The following is a 25,959-nucleotide window of genomic DNA, read 5'->3' as shown; positions in this document are numbered from 1 at the left end:
CGTTCATGGCAGCCCTACTGCAATTTACAGATAAGTATTTTAGTTATGCTCATATTTTAAATTGCATTTATAAAAGAAAATTTAAAAATAGGGACTTTGTGTGGCCAATGCTGAAAGTGCTTAGTGGCTACATGCTATTAAACAATAGAGAAGCATAATGAATAGAGTATTCATAGCTTCTATGCTTCTGTTTGAGGCCCCAATATTCACAGAAATTGTGCTGTCCCATAGGTTTTGGTTTCATATTTTGGTGTCAAAAGTGTTAGCAGCAAATGGAGAGCATTTTCATAGTTTAAGTGTTTTTGAGCAATACATTTATTTCATATTTGTAATTTTGATTAGTCCAGACAATTTTTGGTTATTTGAGTTTTAACTACTGTGCCATTCCTTCCCTCAATGACAGATGAATAAGGACCTGGCTGAAACAGCCATTAAAATGCTCTAATTAAATAATCTTGAAAAGAGGACAGATCACATCAGCAAATTATGCTCCAGCAAAAGTCAAAATTTTGAACACTTCCTAAGAATAAAGTGCTTGAGATGGTAATCTGGGATTCTAATCTGTGGCCAGAACAGAAATTCCTTCCAATATGGTAGTCATTTCACCATCTACAGAAAAAGGGGAATTGGATTCAGAGAGCCAATGCTGGGCCCCGAATTTTAAGTCTGGAGTACTGATACGCAGACATTAGGGAAAAAGGATAAATCTGCTTCTACGACCAAATCCAAAAGCAAAGTACGTTAAAGCAGCATTGTCTGAATTATCAAGAAGGCTGTTCACCCCATAAAAATGTTGCTAGCTGTAATTCTGTTATGAGTTTGACAGCTGAAAGGTTTTTTTGTTGTTTTATTGGTTTTTTTGGGGTTTTTTTTTTTAACTTTTTACTTAAATTTTTCAATACAAATAAAGGGACGATTTTAGGACGTATGTGCTGGCGTACATTTGTGCACGCAACCCAGCGTGCACAAATGTACGCCCACTTTGTACGCTGCGCACATGTTATAAAATCCGGGGTCGGTGCACAGAAGGGGGTGGACACTAGTGCACCTTGCGCACGCCGAGCCCTAGGGGAGCCCCAATTGCTTTCCCCGTTCCCTCTGAGGCCGCTCCGAAGGGAACCTTTCTTCCGCCCCCCCCCCCCATCCCCTCCCTAATCCCCCCAACCTTTAATTTTTAAGTTGCACATTCTGGGCACAGCGCCAAATGGCCACTGTGCCTGGAGGCTCCAACCCTGCCCCCAGACCGCCCCACCCCGCCCCTTTTTTCAAGCCCCGGGACTTACACGCATCCCGGGGCTTTATGTGCACCACTGGGCCTTTTGAAAATAGGCCCGGCGCGCGTAGGGCTTTGAAAATCTGCCCCAAAGCGAATAAATATCCACATGATTCAGTACATGTTATCAAGAAGTCATTGGCCAACATTTTTATTTATTTATTTTATTTATTTATTATTTTTTATATACCGACATTTGATCTCAATTGAGATATCACACCGGTTTACATTCAGGTACTGTAGGTATTTTTCTATCCCCAGAGGGCTTACAATCTAAGTTTTTGTACCTGAGGCAACGTAGGGTAAAGTGACTTGCCCAAGGTCACAAGGAGTGACAGCGGAACCTTGGTCTCCTGGTTCATAGTCCACTGCTCTAACCTCTAGGCTATTCCTCCTCCCATATTCCTCCTCCCATATTAGGTAATGCCAATCAAAAAGTCCCCCATGGGGCAAAACATTGATCAACCAAGTTTATAAAAGTCATGGTAAGGACCCCATATCTTCTGATATTTAAAATGTTCGTTTTTATGATAAATCTGTTTTTATTTTTTAAAAAACATACAATAATGAACATTACAATATATATATCTGATTACATACAGTATATTTTTGTAAAACTCTTATGTTCATTTTTCTCTTCCTAGTCCATTTCCCATCCCTTCTCTCAAAACCCAAAACCACCCCTACATTCTATTCCTCCCTTCAAAACCCAAAACCACCCCTCCATTATATTCCTCCCTCCCTCCCTGCACCAATATTTATTTAGAGTCTTTTTTATACCGAAGTATAACAAATTGCCTTCACTCCAGTTTACATTATAAACAACTTAGTACATATAACACTTCCGTATGTTAAACATATTGACAAGTTTACAAAAAACCAGATACATTTCAGCCTCAGTTAAAGATTATGAACAGGTAAACAAGAAAAAATAATGTAAGTCGGTTATCAATTGTGACTCTTGAAAGTTGCTAGAACATGAGATATAATATATAGATGTTTACTTTACATCGAAAGAGAGAGTTAATGTACCTTTTAAAATTGGAGTTAAATGGGTGTACTAGATCATATTGGGGATGGGGTGGATTAGTGAGACAAAAAGGTCATATCAGGAGAGAGTAGAATAAAAGAAAATAAGAGGGGATGTAGAACTGGATATGAGAGAGTTAGTTTATCCAATACCATCTGTGAAAGTTTGTCTAAATAACCAGGTTTTGAGTTCTTTTTTGAAAGATTTGCAGTCATTAATAGAGGTTAGGTAGTTTGGTAAAGAGTTCCATGCTTTTGGTCCTGCGATAGAGAAGGCTCTATTTCTGGTGTTAGATTGTTTAGCAGAGGGTAGGGAGGGTATGACTAATTTGAGTTTATTGGTATTTCTTGTTGAGCGAGGTGTTATGTGAAGTTGGATCATGTGGTAGAGGGCATTGTTGTCTGCTTTGTGTATTTCATTATGAAGTAAGGTTAGAGACTTATATATGATCCTTTGTTCGATCGGCAACCAGTAAAGACTCTTCAGAACCGGAGTGATGTGATCAAATTTCTTTGTGCCGGTGAGAACTCTGGCTGCCGCATTCTGCAACAATTGAAGTGGTTTTAATGTTGATTTGGGGAGGCCAATGAGGAGTGAGTTGCAGTAATCAAGACTTGAGAAGATTAGAGATTGCAGGACAGTTCTGAAGTCTTGTAGGAATAAGAAAGGTTTAAGGTGTTTTAGAATATGAAGCTTGTGGAAGCCTTCTTTTGTTTTCATTGTTATACACTTTTTGAAGTTCAGATCATTATCTATCCATATACCAAGGTCTTTTACAAAGCTCTTCAGATGGATTATGGTGTTATCAATTTGTATATACGGCATTGTGGTTATTTGAATGGAGTTGTTTCTATTGATGAGGATGCATTCAGTTTTGTTCATATTGAGGCATAATTTTAATTGGTTTAGAAGATTTCTGATTGAGATGAGGTGGTTTGTTGTAAGGTTGATGGCATCTTCGATGGTGGAGGTTATAGGGATGAGTAATTGGATGTCATCGGCGTATAGAAAGAATGTAATGCCAAGGCTTGAGATAAATTGACAGAGAGGGAGTAAGTATATGTTAAAGAGGGTGGCCGAGAGGACGGACCCTTGTGGTACTCCAGTTTCAAGGGGACAGGGTTCGGATGATTTATTATTCAGGGTTACTTTGAAGAACCTGTCGGATAAGAATGAAGAGAACCAGTCTAAGGTTTTGTCGGATAGGCCTATATTTGCAAGACTTGAAATTAATTTTTTGTGATCAACTGTGTCAAAAGCCGCAGAAAGATCAAGAAGGATTAATAGGTGGTTTAATTTGTTGTCAGATTCTCTTATTATTTTGTTCGATAAATTGAGTAGGAGGGTTTCGGTGCTGCGGTTCTTTCTGAAACCGTGTTGAGAGGGATGAAGAATGTTGTAATTTTCTAAGTGCTCGTTGAGCTGTTTCAAGGCTGCTTTCTCTGTCATCTTGGCGAGTAATGGAAGGTTTGAGATAGGCCGGTAGTTATTCAAATCTTTTGGGTCCAGGTTCTTTTTTTTCAAAATTGGGGTTATTGTTGCTGTTTTTAGGATTGCTGGAAGTTTTCCCTCTTCAAGAGATTTGTTAATTATGGCAGTTAAAGTTGGGGCTATAATATGAGCCATTTCCTTGAACGAGTGGGTTGGGATAGTATCCAGTTCATGTCGGGCTGGGTTAATTTTTTTGTAGCATCTTTTCTGTTTCGGTATTTGAAATTGGTTCAAAATTCAGCCAGGGTGTTATAATTGGTAAGTCGGATGGAATGACAGTAATTGCAGAGTTCTTAAAGGAGTCAGTTATTTTGTTTATTTTATTCCTAAAGAAGATGGCAAGGTCTTGACTTAGGTTAATTGCATCTGCAGTGGGGGAGTTTTTGCTGTTTTCTTCTATAAGGTTTTTGACTATGTTGAAGAGGGAGTTGGATTTATTTGTTGAGTTTTTTATCTTTAGGCTATAATAGTTGCGTTTGGCGTTCAGAATCATTTTCTTATAAGTTGGAAAGTTGCGTGCGGTATCGCTGCAGGGTTGCTGGGCTTTTGGCTTTGGACCATTCTTTTTCCAATTTTCTGAGGCTGGATTTCATAGATCTGAGGTGGGAGTTAAACCAGGGGTTGTTTTTCTCCCTGTTTTGTTTTATCGATTTCAATTTTTCGGGGTTTATGTTATTTGCAGTTTGTTTTGTAAGATGAAACCAGGATTGAGTGGCGTTGTGTATATTGGATAGGTCAAGGTTCATTAGTTGTTTCCCCAGTTCCTGTTGAAGAGTGTCAGGATCGAAGGGGGGTCGGTATTTGAAGGAAATTTGTTCCTTTGTTCTTGTTGATTTGTTGTTAAGAACTCGTGTATTGCATTGTATTAGGTGGTGATCTGACCATGGAACAGGCATATGCGAGATTGTAGAGTCGAGGAAGTATTGATTTATGAAAATTAAGTCCAGTGTGTGGCCTGCTTTACGAGTGGGGTTGTTTACTAGTTGAATCAGGTTTAGGCTATAAAGCAAGTCAATCATGGTTTGGCAGTTTTGTGATCTGGGGTTTGAGTCTGTGTGAAGGTTAAAGTCGCCAAGTATTATCGAAGGTTATATCGTTCAATATCCTCTATTTCCTTAACCTGAGCACGCCAATGTCTTAAATCAGGGCTAGATTTCCAATAGGTGGCTATGGTAAATCTCACAGCCAACACACTGACCTGTTAGAGGGCGAACTTTTTTAGGAAGAGATGAGCCCTCCCATATTCCAAGTAAACCCTAGTGTGGGGGATGCTAATAGGGAAGCCCAGGATATCTGCAATTTCCTGTATTACTTGGTGCCAAAAACGTCACACACTTTGACATGCCACCCCATGTGCATATATGACCCCACCTCCCCACAGCCTCGCCAACACAATGCTGTAGCATCTCCATATATTCTCCCAAAAAAAAAAAAAGGGGGGGGGTATTCGGTACATTTTGGTCAACAGTCGGATCATGAACTCCACACACTTAAGGCAAAAGGAGCTATGGTGTGCCATTAGCCAAATCTGTTTCCACACCTTAGAATCATAAGTGGTGCCCAGGTCTGTATTCCATTGCTCTATCATTTCCTGGGTGTTTCCTCACCATATTTACAAAGAAGTATACCTCAGTACAGAGTTGTTATCCCCTTGGCATAGGCTTCCGGATCACCCAAGTAAGTTTCTAATTTGGACATGGACCGCAATGGGGAGGAGATATCCAGGTGGGCAGCTAATAATCTCCCAAAACCTTTGATAATAAGTTCTGGAGGAATCAGGTAAATTGTATTCATCACATAAGTCTTCGAAAGACTGAAAGCCACCTTCATCCCAGAGATGCATGATCGTATGCAACCCCATATTCCTCCACAACTTAAACTCTACTGAGAAAGTATACCCTGAGATACATGTGTTACCGTAAATTGGAGTGAGAGGCAATAACTCTGCACCCGTGGTCCCAAGAAAGTGCAAGACCATACCTTTAGAGTATGAGAAACAATGGGATTTTGTCTACTAGCTCAACATCTCACAGATGAATCTAGAGGGAGAAAGGGCAACAGAGCTAAAGAAATAACCTCTAATTGTGCTCGCTCCAATACTACCCACAGGATGTCCCAATGATTAGCCCAGGCCTTGAAACATAACAGCCAGGCTGCCCAATAGTAGACCTTTAAATTAGGCAGGGCCATACCACCATGCCACTTGAGTATACATAACTGAGTAAACCCAATATGTGCTTGCTTATTTTGCCAGATAAACCTTGACATACAACCTATGTATCTCATCAAACACCCTTAATGGAATCAAATAAGGAATATGCTGAAACAAATATAGGAGTCTAGGAAGGACATTCATCTTGAGCAAATTAATTGTACCAGCCCAAGAGACAGGAATGTCTGCCCAGTCCACCAAGTTCTTCTAAATCAAACTAATAAGACCCACAAAGTTGTAAGAATAGAGTTTCAGCCAATCTTTAGGAATAAAGACTCCCAGATATTTAAATCCTTCTGTCGTCCTCCGAAAAACATGCAGTCAATATGGAAGATTAATTTCTTCACCCCAAGAGAACACCTTGGATTTGTCCCAATTAACTTTGTAGTCTCAAGTTCCCATAGTGCTGTATAAGTGTTAACTCAGGGGCACATGTCCTTAACAAGGTTAAATAAATTAGGATGTGGTCAGCATAAAGAAATATTTTGTGTTCTGAACGCCCTATATCTTGACCCGCTGGATCGCTGGATTGGAACGGTTAGCAACAGCCAAAGGCTCAATAGCTAAGTCAAAGAACAAGGGTGATAACAGGCATCCTGCCATGTTCCATGCAAGATGGAAAAGAGACAGTTGAATGATTTTGATTATAAATATTACTACACTTAACATAAAACTTGGGGGTAACCGGCACGGAGCAGCAATTACTACCATAAGAAACTTGGACAGACTGGATGGACCATTTGGTATTTTTTCTGTCATCATTACTATCCTAATATATATGTTACTATATTAAAAACAATGGCCAAATCAGTGTGTTGTGCTCCGCGGCCGTGGCGCCCCACGACCGCGTCCCCCTACCTGACTCACAGCACCATGGGAGCCCTGGGGGAGGGCTCCGACTTGGGCCCCCGCTGCCCGTTGCAGGGGAAGTCCTCCTGCTTCCTTCCAGCGGCATCTCCCCTCCACAGAGGAAATCCAAGATGGCCGCCGCCATGCTTCATCACTAGGCCACGCCCCCTCCACAAAATTAAAGGGACCCATCCCTTTAATGACCTCACCTGTTCTCTATCAGCCAGGGCAGAGGAAGTATAAAAGGCAGCTTCCTCTGCTCATCTCCAGTGACTTGGCAACGTCTCCTGTGAGCTTTGCCCAGTCTGCTTGCTTCGGTGAGTTCTTCAAGCTTGGCTTCTGCTTTGTCTTCCTGGTTCCTGACTTCAGATTGGCTTACGGTGATTCTCTGGTTCCTGACTTCGGATTGGCTTACGGTGATTCTCTGGTTCCTGACTTCGGATGGGCAAGCGGTGATTCTCTGGTGCACGACTTCGGACTGGTGAGCGACGACCCTCTGGCACTCGACCTAGGACTCCCTCAAGACTCCGTCTCCAAGGGCCCACCTAAGTCCCAGCGGCCCGGGTCCCTACGGGCTCCTCCTGGGGGGACTGCGGGCTTCCAGGGCGAAGCTCCAGTTGGCCTTTGCACCGTTGCTCTGACCTCCATAGGTCCACCTAAGTCCCAGCGGTCGGGTCCCTACGGGCTCCTCCCGGGGGGACCGCAGACCACCAGTGGAGAAGAACACAGCGCCTCATCTCGTCTCTTCATCGCCTCTGTATTCGCCTCAGCCTCCAGTGCCAAGGGTCAGCTGGTCCCGCCTCCTGTTCTGCCTCGCCACCCGAAAAGAAAGCCTACGGACCCTCCAAAAGGTACACCACCCTCTTGTCGGCCAAGGGTCCACAAGCCTGAGCATAACACAGTGTTTTAGGAGCAAAAAGATTTCTGCTGTGCTATCTGAATATGCTTCATGTACAATGATAAAAATATAAAATCAGGTCTGATGTGAAAATCTAGTCCATGTTACCCAAAAGAAATGAGATATGAAGATGTGCTGAGACAACTGGTTTGGTTACAATTGTTACCTGAAGCAAAATTTTACTAGTTGAGCATTATACAAGAACATAATCCTCTTACAAATTTTAATATTACGCAACTACCAAGGCTGGAAGTAGTATCTTCATTTAAGTTTTAAATACAAAGGAAAAAAAGAAGGTAGAAAATATGATCAATATGGAAGAGATAAAGCAGAGTTGCTTATCTGAAACAGGAAGCAAGGAAGAGGAGGATATTACTTCCTCTAGTGAAAGAAAGGCTTCCCTGGCCCCAGCCACAACAGCCTCTTGGATGAGGAGGACGGGTCCAGCATACTGGCGGACATTTGCTGGAGGGTCTCATGGTGATCCCAAAGTTAGGGTGAAGGATGCTGTGGTCCATCTCCAAAGAGATTCTCTCCAGTACACACCATGTCAGCGAGTCATTCCTGTACCTCTGGTCGAAGATCTGAGACCCGCAGCAATGCCATTCTACGGGCGCCGATTCCACTACAGAGACACAATACCATTTCGAAAACATCGTAGATTGTGTTTTCCGCACTCCAGACCCTTGTGATCCTGCGACATGAGGGTGCCTTGCTGCTGTTGAAGCAGCTGCTCAGCCACCTCCTGCACCTGCTTCCAGATGTCCCACGAGTACTGGCTCATGTAGAGCTGGAAGGCAATGTGGACAATAAGCATGGTGCTTTGGAACACCTTCCTCCCAAGAACATCCATCACTTTGAGGTCCTTCCCTGGGAGTGCTGAGGAATGGGTCCAAAACCGCTTGGCCCTCTTGAGGGTAGATTAGACCACCATCAACTGGTGAGTCAGCTGAAGCTTATCGAACCCGGCAGCCATCTGGATGAGGTAGACCCCGTATGCCTTCTTAAGAACATAAGAAATTGCCATGCTGGGTCAGTCCAAGGGTCCATCAAGCCCAGCATCCTGTTTCCAACAGAGGCCAAACCAGACCACAAGAACCTGGCAAGAACCCAAACACTAAGAAGATCCCATGCCACTGATGCCAGTAATAGCAGAGGCCACTTCCTAAGTCAACTTGATTAATAGGAATTAATGGACTTCTCCTCCAAGAACGTATCCAAACCTTTTTTAAACCCAGCTACACTAACTGCACTAACCACATCCTCTGGCAACAAATTCCAGAGCTTAATTGTGTGTTGAGTAAAAAAGAATTTTCTCTGATTAGTCTTAAAAGTTCTACTTGTTAACTTCATGGAGTGCCCCCTAGTCCTTCTATTATCCAAAAGTGTAAATAACCGATTCACATCTACTTGTTTAAGACCGCTCATGATTTTAAAGACCTCTATCATATCCTCCCTCAGCTGTCTCTTCTCCAAGTTTAGCCTTTCCTCATAGGGGAGCTGTTCCATCCAAGTTTAGCCTTTCCTCATAGGGGAGCTGTTCCATCCCCTTTATCATTTTGGTCGCCCTTTTCTGTACCTTCTCCATCGCAACTATATCTTTTTTGAGATGTGGCAACCAGAATTGTACACCTTATTCAAGGTGTGGTCTCATCATAGAGCGATACAGAGGCATTATGACATTTTCCATTTTGTTAACCATTCCCTTCTTAATTCCTAACATTGTTTGCTTTTTTGACTGCTGCAGCACACTAAGCCGACAATTTCAAAGTATTATCAACTATGATGCCTAAATCTTTTTCCTGTGTGGTAGCTCCTAATATGGAACCTAACATCATGTAACTACAATAATGGTTATTTTTCCCTAAATGCAACACATTTTCACTGGTCTATATTAAATTTCATCAGCCATTTGGATGCCCAATCTTCCACTCTCTCAAGGTCCTCCTACAATGTATCACAATCCACTTGTGATTTAACTACTCTGAATAATTTTGTATCATCTACAAATTTGATAACCTCACTCATCGAATTCCTTTCCAGATCATTTATAAATATATTGGAGAGAACTGGTCCAAGTACAGATCCCTGAGGCACCACTGTTTACCCCTTTTCCACTGAGAAAATTGACCATTTAATCCTGCTCTCTGTTTCCTGCCTTTTAACCAGCTTGTAATCCACAAAAGGACATCGCCACCAATCCCATGACATTTTAGTTTTCTTAGAAGCCTCTCATGAGGGATTGTGTCAAACGCCTTCTGAAAATCCAAATACACTACATCTACCGGTTCACCTTATCCACATGTTTATTAACCCCTTCAAAACAATGAAGCAGATTTGTGAGGCAACACTTCCCTTGGGTAAATCCATGTTGACTATGTTCCATTAAACTAGGTCTTTCTATATGCTCTGTGATTTTGATCTTTAGAATAGTTTCCACTATTTTTCCTGGCACTGAAGTCAGGCTCACTGGTCTATAGTTTCCCGGATCGCCCCTGGAGCCCTTTTTAAATATTGGTGTTACATTGGCCACCCTCCAGTCTTCAGGTACAATGGATGATTTTAATGATAGGTTACACATTTTAACTAATAGATCCGAAATGTCATTTTTGAGTTCCTTCAGAACCCTAGGATGCATGCCATACGGTCCAGGTGATTTGCTACTCTTTAGTTTGTCAATCTGGCCTAATACATCTTCCGGGTTTCACAGTGATTTGGTTCAGTTCATGTGACTCATCACCCTTGAAAACCATCTCTGGAACTGTTATCTCCCCAACATCCTCATTAGTAAAGACAGAAGTAAAAAATTCATTTAGTCTTTCTGCAATGGCCTTATCTTCCCTAAGAGCCCCTTTAATCCCTCGGTCATCTAACAGTCCAACCGACTCCCTCACAGGTTTCCTGCTTCGGATATATTTTAAAAAGTTTTTATTATGAGTTTTTGCCTCTATGGCCAACTTAATTTCAAATTCTTTCTTTGCCTGTCTTATCAATGGTTTTACACTTAACTTGACAATGCTTATGCGTTTTCCAATTTTCTTCAGATGGTTCCTTCTTCCAATTTTTGAAGGATTTTTTTTGACTAAAATAGCCTCTTTCACCTCACCTTTTAACCATGCCAGTAATAGTTTTGCCTTCCTTCCACCTTTCTTAATGCATGGAATACATCTGGACTGCGCATCTAGGATTGTATTTTTAAACAATGTCCATGCCTGTTGAACACTTAACTTTTGCACCTGCACCTTTCAGTTTTTTTCTAAGTATCTTCCTCATTTTATCAAGGTTTCCCTTTTGAATATTTAGTGTTAGAGCTGTAGATTTACTTATTCTTGTTAATGGGAAGCACTGTGAGGGAGGTTCTCATATCCTCAGCAGCAACTCCTTAAGGGTCTCATGTACCGGAATAACCCACAATCTCCTCAGGTGGTTCCACAAACTGGAAGATCTCAAGCATTTTGTGCCTGGCATCCTCCTCTGTTAAAAGTTGACATTGGATGGCCTCTGCCATCACCCTCACAAACCCTGCAAAGGTTAATTCCTCAGACAGAAACTTCCTCCGCTCATATGGAGAAGTCTCTGACAGAAGACCATCCGAGCCCTAGGAGGATGACGCCATTGTATCATCCCCCCAGGAGTCATAGGGACTCTCATCTTCACTGCATGCCAACAGGGGATGGGGACCTAGGTGCTTGGCCTTTGTCCAGAGGTGCAGGCATTGGTAGAAATAGATGGGGGACTACAAGCCTTGGCACCTCTGCCGACTGCTGAGGAGTTTCCTCCTTCTAAAAGCCACAACAACCACCTTATCTATAAGGGGAGGTCTTGGTGCCCCACCAGGCACCATTGCAGTCCTGGGAACCGGTGCCAGCTGGATCAGTAATGCACAGATGTGCACACTGAGCTTCTGTAGTAGTGGTAAGATGACAGGCAGCACCGGCTCCGGTGCCTTCAGTGCTACAGACCCAATGCCCTGCAGTGCCCAATCCACTGCTAGCTGGACTCAATGCTCCAGCTCCTCTTCAATCACCACCATGCCAAAACCAAATGGAAAGGAGGGGTGGCTATATCTTCTTTGGACTCACGAGGTGAATCAGTGACTGGCATCAGAACTGGTGGAGACCATCATGGACCCCCGGCATTGATAGAGGATGGGACATATTTTCCGCTGGGTCACATCAGGGGCATCGAAGCAAAAGCCAATGCATCCCCATGCCCAGCACCATGCATCGATGGGAACCAGTGCTAATGTTTCTTAGGCTTCCCTCAATATTCAGCCCAGTCTTTCTCCGGTGCCAAGGCCGAAGACAAACCCAGCATCCTTGGCCCGAAGAAGATTGACAATGATCTGTTTCTGGTGCCCCTATCCACTGACGATCTCGCTGATGTGAATGGTGTAGTGTCCATTGGTGCGGCTCCAAGGTCCATTGATGCAGATGCCTTAGACTTCCTCGACCCAAAAAACTGATCCATCTTGTCAAGTCAAAGGCGATGTCCCTTCGATATCATTTGGGCGCACAAGCAACAACCCCAGACGTCATGCAATGTCCCCAGGCAGCGGACATATCTCTTGTTAGAATCCATAAGGGACATGGTCCTCGGGCATTGGGGTATCTATGAAAACCGGACATGGCCATGACGGAATGAAACAAGGGGGTTGCAGACACAAAATGAAGATGGTGGCCATCTATGACGGAATAGAGCATTGAAAAAAACCTTACCGGAAATGCCGAAAACTCTTGACTAGGATACTATGGGGAGGCACTGAGAGGGACTTGGAGATGGAATGATACCAAAAACCATGAAAGATGCGATGAAAAAAAAAAAGTTTATCAAGCAGCCAGAAATAGCCAAAGTGAGCACAATCAGATCGCGAGGCTTACAGCTCTGCAAAAAAGAAGAGAGACTGAAGAGGGACCCCACATGGATGCGTGATATAGAGCATGCTCAGTATGCCCAGTCAAAGTTCTAGAAACTTTGACATAAGTTTTCCACATCTGGGCTCCATCTGATGATGTCACCCATATGTGAGGACTATTATCCTGCTTGTCCTCGGAGAATAAAGCACTCCATACAAAACAAAGGATCTAAGAATGACTGTTCAATTTCTTTACATAGCAACAAATTATGCAGAAGAAATAACCTGGCTCATCCAGTCTGCCCACATTTCTGTCCACACTGCTGAGGATATAATCCCAGTTTCCATCCATGCAGAATAACTACTTTTAAGACATCACTCCTTGTGCAAAACAATATTTGCTTTCTTCTCTCTATATATTCCACCATCTTGGGTAGTTGAGCACACAAGGTCTCCTATTTATTTCATATCTAGCACCTTTCCTTCCCATGTCTAACTAGAAAACTTTGTATTAAATCTAAATAGCTGCCAATGCTAGCATAGCTGCTGCCCATACAACCAGCCTATCTCCTCATAGCCTTTCCAGATGATATTTTGCCACACCGATCTGGTCAATAAAAGCAATGCAAACAGACCTGGCAATGTGAGTACTCGCAGTTCCACTAGGACTGCTCGTTACTATTGTATTATTTATTTTATTATCACAGCCACTAGACAGACCTGGCAGAAAGGGTGCCTATGTTCCTGCTAGGACTTATTTCATTCTGAAAGCCCCAGCATTTGAACCATTCAAGTAGGGTATTTTAAACAAATGCCAGTAGATTGTGATTCCATTGTCTCATATTTTTTTGCAACTAAGGATCCTTTGTATTTATCCCATGCACTTGTGAAGTTCTATTACTGTTTTAGCCTCCACCATCCGCTCCAGGAGGGCATGCCATGCATTCACTATCAGATATGCTGCTTAGGATTCAGCAACACCCTAACTTCAAGATGCTTTTTATCCTTTCCTTCAGAAGAAAGTCCATACATTTTTTTCACTACTGAAGCAGACTAATTCTTTGTAATTTCAACACTCTTCCCTATTACCACTTTTATAAAGAGAATCCATCTGATCTTCTCCAGTTCCAGAGAAGTACTCCTATCTCCAAAGAACTATTGAGCAGACCTGCCAGAACATTTGAGCTGTCCTAATACACAGCCCTATGACTTTGTCCATTTTCATTTTTTCTAGTTCTACACAAATATAATCTTCTATAAATGGTGCGGCATCTACCCAACTACCATATGTATCCTGGGCAACAAATTAATGGTGCTTATCTAATCCCTTCTTCAATAAATACCAAAAAGTAGTATTTGTTTTGCATTTCTGCTTTTTCCTTGTCCCTGACCACATATTTCTTCTTTTTGCCTTTCAGTCTTACAGGCCCACCTCTATCCTTCTTCCTGTCACCAATATTCTTGATACTTTAGCTCTGGCCTACTAGATCTCTGTAAGAAGCTTCCTCAGAATGTAGTAGGGGCAGCTCTATAGTTACAGCCCACTTGAAAGCAGTGCTTGCAGATTAGAATGGAAGAAAGCAGCACCATAGATGACTATCATAGCTATACATTCTAGAAGAAAAGGCACTCTCGAATAGTGGGTAAACATTCCCTGGGAGTATGCTAAGCCATATTTCAGTTTAGACTAAGTTCCATCCACCTCAGTTTGTTTTTTCTTTGATAGACTTGTTGCACTTAAGATCCACTCACCCTCTTTTTTGTATTCACCCCAAGTTTAATTAGAATATCAAACATAAGAACATGAGAGAGATCAATTTTGATTTGCAGGAAGTTTTCTTTTAGCCAGGACTTGTCTTGTAAGGCGATGTATTACCTCTCTCGCACCAAGGCTAAATCTCAGGGATGTGTGCCTAGAAGCATAGTGTTAGGACTGCCATTATTACAATTCAAATCATTAGAAATGGAGACAGCTAGGTGCTGGTGGCCATGAACTCTGCTTGATAACTTGTCTGCCTGGTTTGAGAGTATTGAACTCACATGTAACCTAGATAATATTTTAGTGAGCTTTAGGAAAGAGCCAGTTGATGTGGTTCATGTGGATACAAATAGCAGGGCATCCAGTTTCCTATGGCAGATTTTTCAAGATTCTACGGCAAGAATTGGCAAATTCAGTGGAAGATTTGCATAATTTTGCATATATTTATAGTTTAGATAATGTATTTTAACTTTATAAAAATAAAAATTTTCTGATATTTCTGTGTCAAGTAAATTTGGTTTTTTTTATTAGAGGAAGTTGGGATTTTAGTGAATGAGGTTGGGTAGGAAGGAGGGGAAGGAATCTGGTAATGAGAAGAAAGGAGATGTAGAGGAGGGAAATAAAGAAGGAATCTTAGGTAGGAGGGTCAGAGAGTTTAAGGGATGTAGGAGGAAAGAGGGAGAGGGAGGAGAAGATGAGAGATTCTGTGAGGTTAAGGAAAGAAAAGCAAGTTTGCTTACCGTAAACTGTATTTTCCGTAGAAAGCAGGATGAATTAGCCATGCTGTCTGGGATATCCTCCGAGTGGCCAGGTGGCGGTGCTTCTCCAAGAACACAGAGTTTTGGACTGTGTGTGGTTTCCCGCGCAGCTCCCAGCTCGCCTCAGTCTGTTTCAAAGCTTGCATGGGACCAAGGCAGAGACTATCCGGGGAGGCAGGCGGGTCAGCATGGCTAATTCATCCTGCTATCTATGGATAATACAGTTTACAGTAAGCAAACTTGCTTTTTTCATGTAGATAAACAGGAATGAATTAGCCCTGCTGTCTGGGAGTCCCCAGCTGAAAAGTGCTGAGCGCAGAGGAAATTTCTTGGGGAACAGGTACATCCCCCAGAAGAGAATAAGATGTACACTCAAATCTAGACCATTGTAGCGGACAATCTCCTTACATCGGTTCCTGATTGAAGAATGAATCTACCCATCGTAACATCTGCAGCAGCCAGTCAAGGCAGTAGTGGGAAGTGAAGGTATGCAACGAGGACCACGTTGTGGCTTTGCATACGTCCAGGATACGCACCTCATGCAGGTGGGCAATGGATGTCGCCATGGCCCTGACTTGGTGAGCCTTTGGAGAATCAGTCAAGGTCTCTGACTTATTGTAACAGAACTGGATACAGTGGAAAATCCAGGACAAGAAAAAAAAAGTTCTCTTGGAGACAGGAGGTCCTGGGGCATTCGGACTGAAGGAAGCAAAGAGCTGGGAAGCCCTGTGTTCAGCGTGTGTTCTATGCTTGTAGTAAGCCATGGCACTTTTGCAGTCTAATGCGTGAAGCCGCTGCTCGCTCTTGTTCTTGTGCAGCTTTGGGAAAAAGGTCATCAGGGTGACATTGAGGTGAAACGCTGACACAACATTGGGTAAGAATGCGGGGTGCGTACGCAAAGTCATCTTGTCTTGATAAAATTCTAGATATGGGCGTAATGAACCAACACTTGTAATTCACTGATGCGCCTCACCGAAGGCGACGAGGAAGAGAACCTTCCAAGAGACGTACCTCGGGTGACTGCTTTCCAATGGTGCAAAGGGTGGGAGCATAAGCTGTTCCAGAACTATATGGAGCTCCCAAGGAACCGGAAGTTTGAGAATGGGCGGGCACAGACGCAGAATACCCTTCATGAACCTGGAGATCAATAGGGGGCAGGACATCAGTGAACCATTATGGAGATGATGGCAGACTGCAATGGTACTGATATGAACTCTGATGGAGGCTATTGCCAGGCCAGGCCTGCATAGAGAGAGGAATATCGAGTAAGAAAAGGGAAGTGATTATCCTCTTGTACAGTTCCTTGGTGAGGCCTCACCTGGAGTACTCTGTTCAGTTCTGGAGACCGTATCTCCAAAGAGACAGAGACAAGATGGAGGCGGTCCAGAGAAGGGCGACCAAAAAGGTGGAGGGTCTTTATCGAATGACTTATGAGGAGAGATTGAAGAATCTAAATATGTACCCACTGGAGGAAAGGAGTAGCAGAGGTGATATGATACAGACTTTCGGATACTTGAAAGGTTTTAATGATCCAAAGACAACGACAAACCTTTTCCGCCAGAAAAAAATCAACAGAACCAGGGGTCACGATTTGAAGCTCCAGGGAGGAAGACTCAGAACCAATGTCAGGAAGTATTTCTTCACGGAGACGGTGGTGGATGCCTGGAATGCCCTTCCAGAGGAAGTGGTGATGACCAGAACTGTGAAGGACTTCAAAGGGGCGTGGGATAAACACTGTGGATCCATAAAGTCTAGAGGGCGGGAATGACGGCTACTACCTGGAGATAATACCCTTATTCAATAAACATACACACTGTTAATGCGACTAGAACACTGCTCTAAGCTTCAACGGCAAGAGGAAATGTGGAAAAAAGGATTTCCATTCACAAAAAAGCGGGAAGTAGCTTGCTTGTTATGGCAGTTACTACCCCAAACCAAATAAGCCTGATACTTCACTTTCAATGCATATCCAGCATAACACTCTGCTTCAACGGCAGGAGTGAATGAAGAAAAGTGGATCTATATATAGACAAGGACTGAATTATATAGTCTGGGTAAACAAATAAGCATGGGTGTAGATTGATTATTGCGGCGGTTACTACCCCTAACTAATTAAGCTACATATTTCACTTAGATGCAGTTCCAACACTGCTCTCTACATTAATGGTGGGGGTGGAAGAGAAATAGAACCAAAAGGTTACTAAGAGCCAAGAGTAACAGATAAGAATGAGAAAAAAAAAAGTGCGAAGCTTGCTGGGCAGACTGGATGGGCCATTTGATCTTCTGCCGTCATTTCTGTTTCTATAGACGTACTCCAGTAATAGTTCCGGAGAGCAGGAGAATGGGTCCACTCTGTGCTCAACATACCAAGTCGAGTATCTGACCCATTTACCTTGATAGTTCTTACTGGTGGAGAGTTTCCTAGAGGATACAAGGATATCTTGAATTTGCAGAGATAGGTTCAGGTGAGTTAATGCTGTCATTTCAATCTCCATGCTGTGAGATGTAGGGAGGAGTAGATGGGATGCAGAAGGGAACCCCCCTCCTGTGGGATCAGCCGGTCAATGGACAGATGTATCAGATAGGCGTACCACAGCTGTCTAGGCCATGCCAGTACTATGAGGATGAGATTGGTCATGTCCTCGATGCACTTTTGAATTGTCCTGGAAATGAGTGGTATGGGAGGGTAAGCCTAGAGGAGACCTCCCCATCCAAGAGATGGAGGAAAGCATCCTGTGCTAGGCGCTTGTTGCTGGAGTAAACCGAGCAGAAAGTTGGAACTTTCCGGTTTCGTTCAGTAGCAAAAAGATAGTCATAAGGAAGACCCCCAAATTTGAAAGAGTCTATCACAACCTGTCGAAGCTCCCATTCGTGAGTGTGGAAGATTCTGTTGAGCCTGTCTACTTTGGAGTTTTCTATCCCCAGCAGTTAGGTCGCCTGTAGTGCAATGGATCATCGTTCTGCCCATTCTAAGATCTGCACCGCTTCCTTGCACAATTTCCAGGAACTGGACCCTCCTTTGTTTATAGAGAACATCGCTACTTGATTGTTTGGATCATGACTCTTTTTCCCTGGAGAAACCTCTCAAATGTGTGCAGTGCATTGCCGATGGCCCGAAGTTCCAGATTGATTGATCTGCTGGGTCCACTCCCAGCCTGACCAGAGGCCCTGGATTTGAACCTGGGCTAGATGGGTGCCCCACCTTTTGTTAAAAGCATCTGTGGTTAGAACTAGTTGATGAGTCTGTGGGCGGAGGGACGCTCCCCCAGTGAGCATTGTTGGCCCCAGCCACCAGTTCAAGTCTTTTTTTCATGCTTGGCGTGAGGACAATCTGCCGAAACAAGGGGTGTCTAATCTGTGTCCACTGTGACTACAGGCCCCACTGCAGGCAGCGCATGTGCAGGCGGGTGTACGGCACTACATAGATGGATGCTGCCATGTGACCCAGAATGGTTAAGATCTGCCGGTCTGAGGTGCTCATGCCATTCAGGAGCTGAGCGGCCAGGGTTTGGGGCCTGTCGCCCGGAAGGAATGCTCTGTCCAACTCTGTGCTGATGTAGGCCCCAATGAATTGAAAGGCCTGAGTTTGTTGCAGATCGGATTTCTCATATTTGATGATCAAGCCCAGACTTTACAGGCAGCAATTGGTTGTCAGCAAGTTGTTGTATAGGGTGGGGGGTCCAGGGCTACCAGCAGCCAGTCAAGGTAAGGAAACAGTTGCATTCCTTGTTTCTCTTCAGGTGGGCCACAGCTACTGCTAGACACTTGGTGAAGACCCTCAGGACTGATGAGAGGCTAAAGGGGAGCACCTTGTATTGGAAGTGATGTTGACTGACCTGGAAGCATAGGTACCGCCAGGAGGCATGGTGCATACAGATGGGAGTATGCATCCTTGAGGTCGAGTGAACACATCCAATCGTTGGGCCGTAGGATGGCAGGATGGATTTGAGAGACGTCATCTTGAATCTTTTTCTGGCCAGGAACTTGAGAGCCCAGAGGTCCAGGATTGGACGAAGGCCCCCCCCCCCACCCCCGATTTTTGGGGATGAGGAAGTTTTGGGTGTAGAATCCCTGATTACTTGGAGTGACAGGCACTCGGCGGATGGAACGCTGGAGAAGCAGCCTGGTGATCTCTTCCCCAAGGCAGCGGCTGCTCTGGGAATCGACCCGCTTCGTCCGTACTCTGTGGGGGAGGGGCGGCATGGACTTGAAGTTTAGGGTGTAGCCTTCCTTGATGATTTTGAGCACCCAATGGTCAGAGGTGAACGCTTCTCAAGAGTGAGGAAATGGGAAAGTCTCCCTCCAACAGGTAGCGGTAGAGGTAGCCCGGCATTCTCTAAAAACCCTGAGGGGTCTTGGGTGTGTTGCCGTCAAGGGGAGGGCACAGCTATCATGGATTACGCTGCTGAGTGCCATTCTGTGGCTGCTGAGGTTGCAAGCGGAAGGGCATGTATGGCCTGTATGGACGCCTCTGGTAGTAAGGCTTCCTATAAGATGGATAGTACTTTTTGGTGGATGAAGGGTCCGTGGATGATGTCAGGTACATGACCACAACATTCTGTTCTTTGAGATGGGCCACCATTTCACGCAACTAGTCTCCAAAGAGGTTGATCGGAGGACATGGAAGGTTGGCCAACTTCTCGTGCATGTCTTCTCTGATTGCTCTAGTGTGGAGCCATGCTAAAATTCTGGCAGCAATGGCTCCTGCCGTGGCTCACGCTGATGTATCGAATGCTTCGTATATGGTACAGAGCAAATGTCTAAGCCCTTCCTCTAGATCATGGAACTGTGCTTCGGCATGGTGTGGTGCTTTGGGCGGGTGCATCAGAGCACCAGAGTCAGCTGGCACCAGCACCCTTGGAGGCAACAGCGGCATATCTCCCGATGGTCCATGCGTCGGGGCAGCGGGACGCCAGGGTCACTCAAAGGGCCCACAAAGGAGGCCCTTTTTTTGCTTCGATGCTGGGTGGTCCTGACTAGGCCCGGGAGATGACTGGGCAGATCTGGTGGTAGGGGCATAAGACGCCGATGCCGCCTCCCTGAATTTCATAATCTTTGTGGCCCGCTGGCTTTGGGCCCTGGGGGACATGCGGCCATAGTCCCTGCACACAGTCATATCGTGGCTCGGACCAAGGCACATATAGCACCTGAGGTGGCCGTCAGTCGCGGACATGATCTTGCCGCACTGGCAGAGCTTAAAGCCAGGTGGCCACAGCATCTGGTCAACTTTTTTTTTTTTGTCGTTTGAGAGGAGAAGCGCTCTGCGTGCTACCTACAGCGTAGAAGAAAAAACTGAAGTAAGCTGGGAGCCACGCGGGAAACCACACACAGGAGCACAGTCCAAAACTCTGTGTTCTTGGAAAAGCTCCACCACCTGGCCACCCAAAGAATGTCCCAGCCAGCAGGGCTAATTCATCCCTGCTTATCTACATGAAAAAAATGAGTCAAGAGGAGAGGGGTCAGGAGTAGGGTACATGAAGAAGGATCAGGGATGGGAAGGTGGGAAGCAAGGGGGATGGGGTGGAAAAGAAGGATGGAAGACTGGGATGATAAAGAGGATGATATAAAAGGGGGACTAGGGATGGGGTGGAAGAGAAAGGCAGCCACACTCATCTCCTCTTTCCCTTAGCCTCCCTTCCAAAGTCCCTTTGATTCCTCATTCACACTCTTTCACTTCCTCCCCAACCCGATCCGCACACTCATCTTTGATCCCTCTTCTCAAAAATCCTGTTCACTCCCCTTCCTGCTCACAAAACCTAGTTCATTCCCTCCTCCTGGCCATCCATAGTTCTCTCCCTCCTAGTTTACTCTGTCTTTCCCTCCCCCCCAGGTTTCATTAGTTCACTCCCTCCTCAGTTTAATTCAGTGGTTCCCAACCCTGTCCTGGGGACCCCCCACCCCAAGCTAGTCAGGTTTTCAGGATATCCACAATGGAAGTAGTGCATGCAAATTTTATCTCAAGCATATTCACTGTGGATATCCTAAAAACCTGACTGGCTGTGGGGTTCCCAGGACAGGGTTGGGAATCATTGGTTTAATTTGTCCCTCTCTCCCCTTGCAATCATCAGTTCACTACCCTCCCTTGTTTCCCTGCCCCATCCCCAGTTTATTCCATCTGTCCTTCTCTTCCCCCATCCCCATTTCATTTTGTCCCTCCCTCCCTTCCCAATCCATGATAGAGTCAATTGGAAATTGTGAAGGACTGAACCTGTCCCTTCTTCCCTTCCTGATCTTTGGTAGGTTCAGTCCCTCCCCGCCCCCCTCGCGATTGCCAAGTCACTCCCTCTGCATCCCTCCAGATCCCCTCACTCACCTACATGGCTCAAAGCAATGCACTGGAGCCCGGCAGGGGAGGAGAAGACTGCGGCGTTAAAGACACTACAAGGCTGCCTGTCTCCACCTCTTGTTAATTTGAGTGGGTGAGCAGCAGGGAAAGTTGCGCCTCTCACTGCCACCAATGATTTTCTTCTGCGGCAAGTGGGCGGGAAAGAGGCAAAGCACTGAGCATCATCCCACTGCCACCAATGCATTTTTTGTGAATGTCCCTGGTTTTCTGCGGCAATCTGACCAGGCTTGGTCAAATCTGCAAGAGCCTAATTTTGCGCCCTTAATACAGCATCGCGGGAGACTAGGGGCTCTGACCAATGGCATAAGAAAGGGTAAAAGAGGTTCTGGTAGCAAAGTGTAGGCTTCTGGGTAGCAGATTGAAATCTAGAACGTTCAAGAATAGCATTCTCTAGTACTCAATTACACATGCAGAACCGCACATACAGGTTAAGTTCATGAATTTCAAATGGACAAAAGTGCAGGGAGGAGTTCTTTAAAATTCATTAGGAAGTAGGGAACTATTTGGGAAAACAGATGTCTTCTGCACATTATTAATACATGGAAATTGAAGTATCCTGCTAAAAGAGGATGCGGAAAGAACTAATTCTCAGGTGAATTCAGATGAGCAGTTATCAAACTTACAGGCCGATTCAGTAAAGTCTGCGGGAGAGCGGGCGAATACCCAGGCCACTCGCCTGTGCAAGCAATTCAGTATTTAAATTAGATCCGGTGGTAGAAATGGGCAAAAGGAGGCGCTAGGGACACTAGCGCGTCCCTAGCGCCTCCTTTTGGCCCGGAGCGGCAGCTGTCAGCGGGTTTGACAGCCGACGCTCAATTTTGCCAGCATCGGTTCTCAAGCCCACTGACAGCCACGGGCTGGAAACCGGCCACCGGCAAAATTGAGCGTCTGGTTTTCGACCAGACAGCCACCGGACGACTTCAAAATTTTTCTCTTTACTTTTTTTTTTTTTTTTTTTTAAACTTTCAGGACATCCGACTTAATATCGCCATGATATTAAGTCGGAGGGTGCACAGAAAAGCAGTTTTTACTGCTTTTCTGTGCACTTTCCCAGTGCCGGAAGAAATTAGCGCCTACCTTTGGAAAGGCGCTAATTTCTGAAAGTAAAATGTGCGGCTTGGCTGCACATTTTACTTACTGAATTGCGCGCGAATACCTGATAGGGCCATCAACATGCATTTGCACGTTGAGGGCGCTATTAGGTTCGGCGGGTTGGACGCGCATTTTCCGCCCCTTACTGAATAAGGGGTAAGGGAAAACGCGCATCCAATGGCAGGTTAATAGTGCACTCCGTTGGAGCGCTCTGTACTGTATCAGCCCGTTAATGCTTAACAATGCCCACTAAATTAGGGACTATTTAGTCTTTAAAAAATAATTAAACCTAGTTTTCCAAATAGATTTTAAACTGGCAGGGTATGGATGACAGGAAGAGAAGGAATGTTGCTTATTTGGCTACTAAGTCACCAACACCTCTTCTTAAAGCATCCAGTTTCCCTAGAGAACTTCCTGCTTAACATCTGGGATTTTACAGGGTCACAACTCATTTGTGCGGTTATTTTATAGAAGGCAACATTTTCAGTACATCATTAAAAGGAAAATTAAATGCAAGTAGTCTTAAGATGCCCGCACAACATATATTTCAGAGAAAAAAAAGTTAAGATAGCTACAAAAGTAAAAAAAGAACTATTGCTAGTATTATACTCTCACACTGCTATAAAAGCACAATCCGCTGTTATCTCTTATCATATATATCCATGTGCAATATGATTCTACTAGCAAAAATTAGCATTACAAAACTGTCATCACTTAACTGAAAGAAATGAATAATAAATCAGTTACTTTCAAACATGCAACTATTTCATATTCATATAATCTCACCCTTTCTGCTTCAAAGGTAATTCAAGTTTAAATATTGTAGCATCATTCACAACTGCCTTATATGCCTAGAGAAAACACAAGTAAAATTATTAAAACATCACTTGCCACAGTTTCCACATTTCCACTGTTTCTCAGAACATCAGTTGTGTTCTGAACATATGTAGCCTTTTAGAGGGCAATTTTCAGCAACCCACTTATAGCTGAAGTCTGCAGGTACAAATTATACCAGACTTTAATCCAGATTTTCAAAGTTCATAAATCTGCCTTGAAAATTCTCAGGTAAGTGGGTATGCACATGTACACATGTGCAAGAAGTTACACCTGTTCCCAACAGGGGCAACTTTCTACAAGTACCGTATATTTATATGCATACTTTGAAAATCAAAAGTTGTGCACAAATGCTTTCCCTGCACACTCTGCCCCCTTGAACATAACCAGGGTTTATGCATGTAAATTATTTTGAAAAGTACCCCAAAATTCAAAACAGTTTTTTTTTATGAATGAAATGACATAGCTGGCTGAAATATGAAAATTTCATCACAGAAATCTACAACAGGCTTGCCATGACTAAATACATGAATTGCAACCTATTGAAAATTCAGTGGAGAATATTTTCTCTCCTTGCTAGTCCATCTCCATTGCTTTTCCACTCCCCAACTGGAACCCAGCATTCTCATCACTCCCAACTGATTCAGCCCGACCCAAAGAATCTCATCTGTCAGCACTGCTCCCATTTCTCCCCTCCTATCTTTTTATCTCCAGGAATCCTCTGCCTTCCAAGCTCACCTTTCCTTCTCTCTCCCTTAAGACTGCACAATTCTTTGTAAGGTACTAATTTGATGACAAAACCTAGCCCCTGCACTTCCCCTAACTCCCTCCCCCCCTTGCAAATTTTAAGGTATCCTCTGTGAAACAGTTGCACAGCTGTGCTTGCCAGAGTCCTAGGCTTTGCAAAGAGTGTACTAATGTGCTCTCATTACAAAACACACACGAGGTTGTATGGCACACAGAGCCCCCTCTCAGTCTTTAAAAGATAAACACCATCTCAGGCATCTAATGAATAGTGGAAAAAATAAACAATTATGCAGTAGGGCTGTAATTCAACTGTGAAATTCCAACATATAAGACAAGGAATGGAAATTTGTAGTGTCTCTTGTTGGAGTGCTAGGTGGGTTACTTGATTTGTGAAGTCATTCGTTTGTTAAAGAATTAAATCTCTTTTCACTTAAAATAACATTTCTTGTGTTACAATTTAACAAGCATGTTTGCTATCTCTTAACTTTTGAATCCAAAGAATCTGTCATATATATATATATATATATATATTGCAATGGGTGGCACTTATTTTTTTGTATTTAGTCATAGCAAGCCTATTGTAGATTTTGGAGATACCTTTGTAGATAAAAACCATTCTGATTTCAGCCAGCTATGTCATTTTATACATATAATAAAATTGTTTAAATTTTGTAGTATCTGATGGGGCTATGTTATATATACATATATATATATATATATATATATATATATATATATATATATATATATATATATATATATATATATAACAACTTTTGAATCCAACATGGAATCTAACAGACAACAAATATGTTTGTTAGGTTGTAATACAAGAAATGTTATTTTAAATGAAAAGAGATTTCATTCTTTAACAAATAAATGACTTCACAAATCAAGTATCCCATCTAGCAATGTATAATGTGAGTATTTTACACTCTGGCAAGAGAGACATGTCACAGAATTTCATTCCTTGTCAAATATGTTGTTGAAATCTCAGACTTGGAATTACAGCCATACTACATGATTGGTTTTCCCACTGTTCATTATTTATAATGCATACATTTGACATTAACAAGCTATATTTTAAGTCACTGTCAGCCCAGTAAACCTCTGAGGGGGGGGGGGGGGAAGACTCCCCCACTCCCATGCTCTGTACACTTGCTTTCTTCACACACTGGGCAGACACCTCCCTGGACCCTCATCGACCTCCCTCCACCTACCTGAACTGGGCCCCCAACATTCTGTTACTATCCTTGACTTTTATTTGAACATATTAGACTGGTTCATGAAGGCTTTAATTTATATTTTGTTTTGTTACTTGTGTTTGTTGTCTCACTGTGGTATGTTTTTGCATTTGTTTATTGCAGTATATTTTGTTTTCATACCATTATTTGTGAATTAATATTGTATTTATATTGTTTTGATTGCTATATTTCAATATTCAGAATATGTTATCCATCTTCAACCAGTATGAATGGGAGGATAATAAATCAAATATATCAATAAAATGTACTCACCCCTACAGATCCAACCATTACCCAAAAAATCTTTCCCTCTCCTTTCTTTCTTTCCCTCTCCCGCTTATTTCTCTTTTCCTCCCATTCATAAGCTTTCACTGTCTTCCACGGTCCTCAGTTCTCTCTCATGTGACTTTACTTCCTGGCCTCCAGAACACATTTTCATTGTCACTGGTATCTTGCCTATTCCAAAGGAGAACAGTACACACACACACACACACGACTTCTGTTTAATGAATAGGGTCAGTGTGTTACTCTTTCCCTATAGATAAAAATGATGCCCCAAATACTGTACATT

General features: G+C 43.5%; 1 protein-coding gene across 3 annotated transcripts in view; it reads right to left on the bottom strand.

Moving 5' to 3' along the window:
* Positions 1-25,959, bottom strand: part of CUL5 (cullin 5) — a 281,644-nt gene that overhangs the window by 109,740 nt on the left and 145,945 nt on the right. For all 3 annotated transcript variants that reach the window (XM_029602461.1, XM_029602459.1, XM_029602460.1), the window contains one exon: positions 23,350-23,414. In XM_029602461.1, the coding sequence (XP_029458321.1) occupies positions 23,350-23,414 (65 nt within the window). The remainder of the gene's footprint in view (positions 1-23,349; positions 23,415-25,959) is intronic.

Source organism: Rhinatrema bivittatum, chromosome 5 (genome assembly GCF_901001135.1).
Source record: "Rhinatrema bivittatum chromosome 5, aRhiBiv1.1, whole genome shotgun sequence".
Taxonomy (NCBI): Eukaryota; Metazoa; Chordata; class Amphibia; order Gymnophiona; family Rhinatrematidae; genus Rhinatrema; species Rhinatrema bivittatum.
The sequence above is the reverse complement of the archived record's forward strand: the minus strand, read 5'-3'. Positions and strand labels throughout refer to the sequence as shown.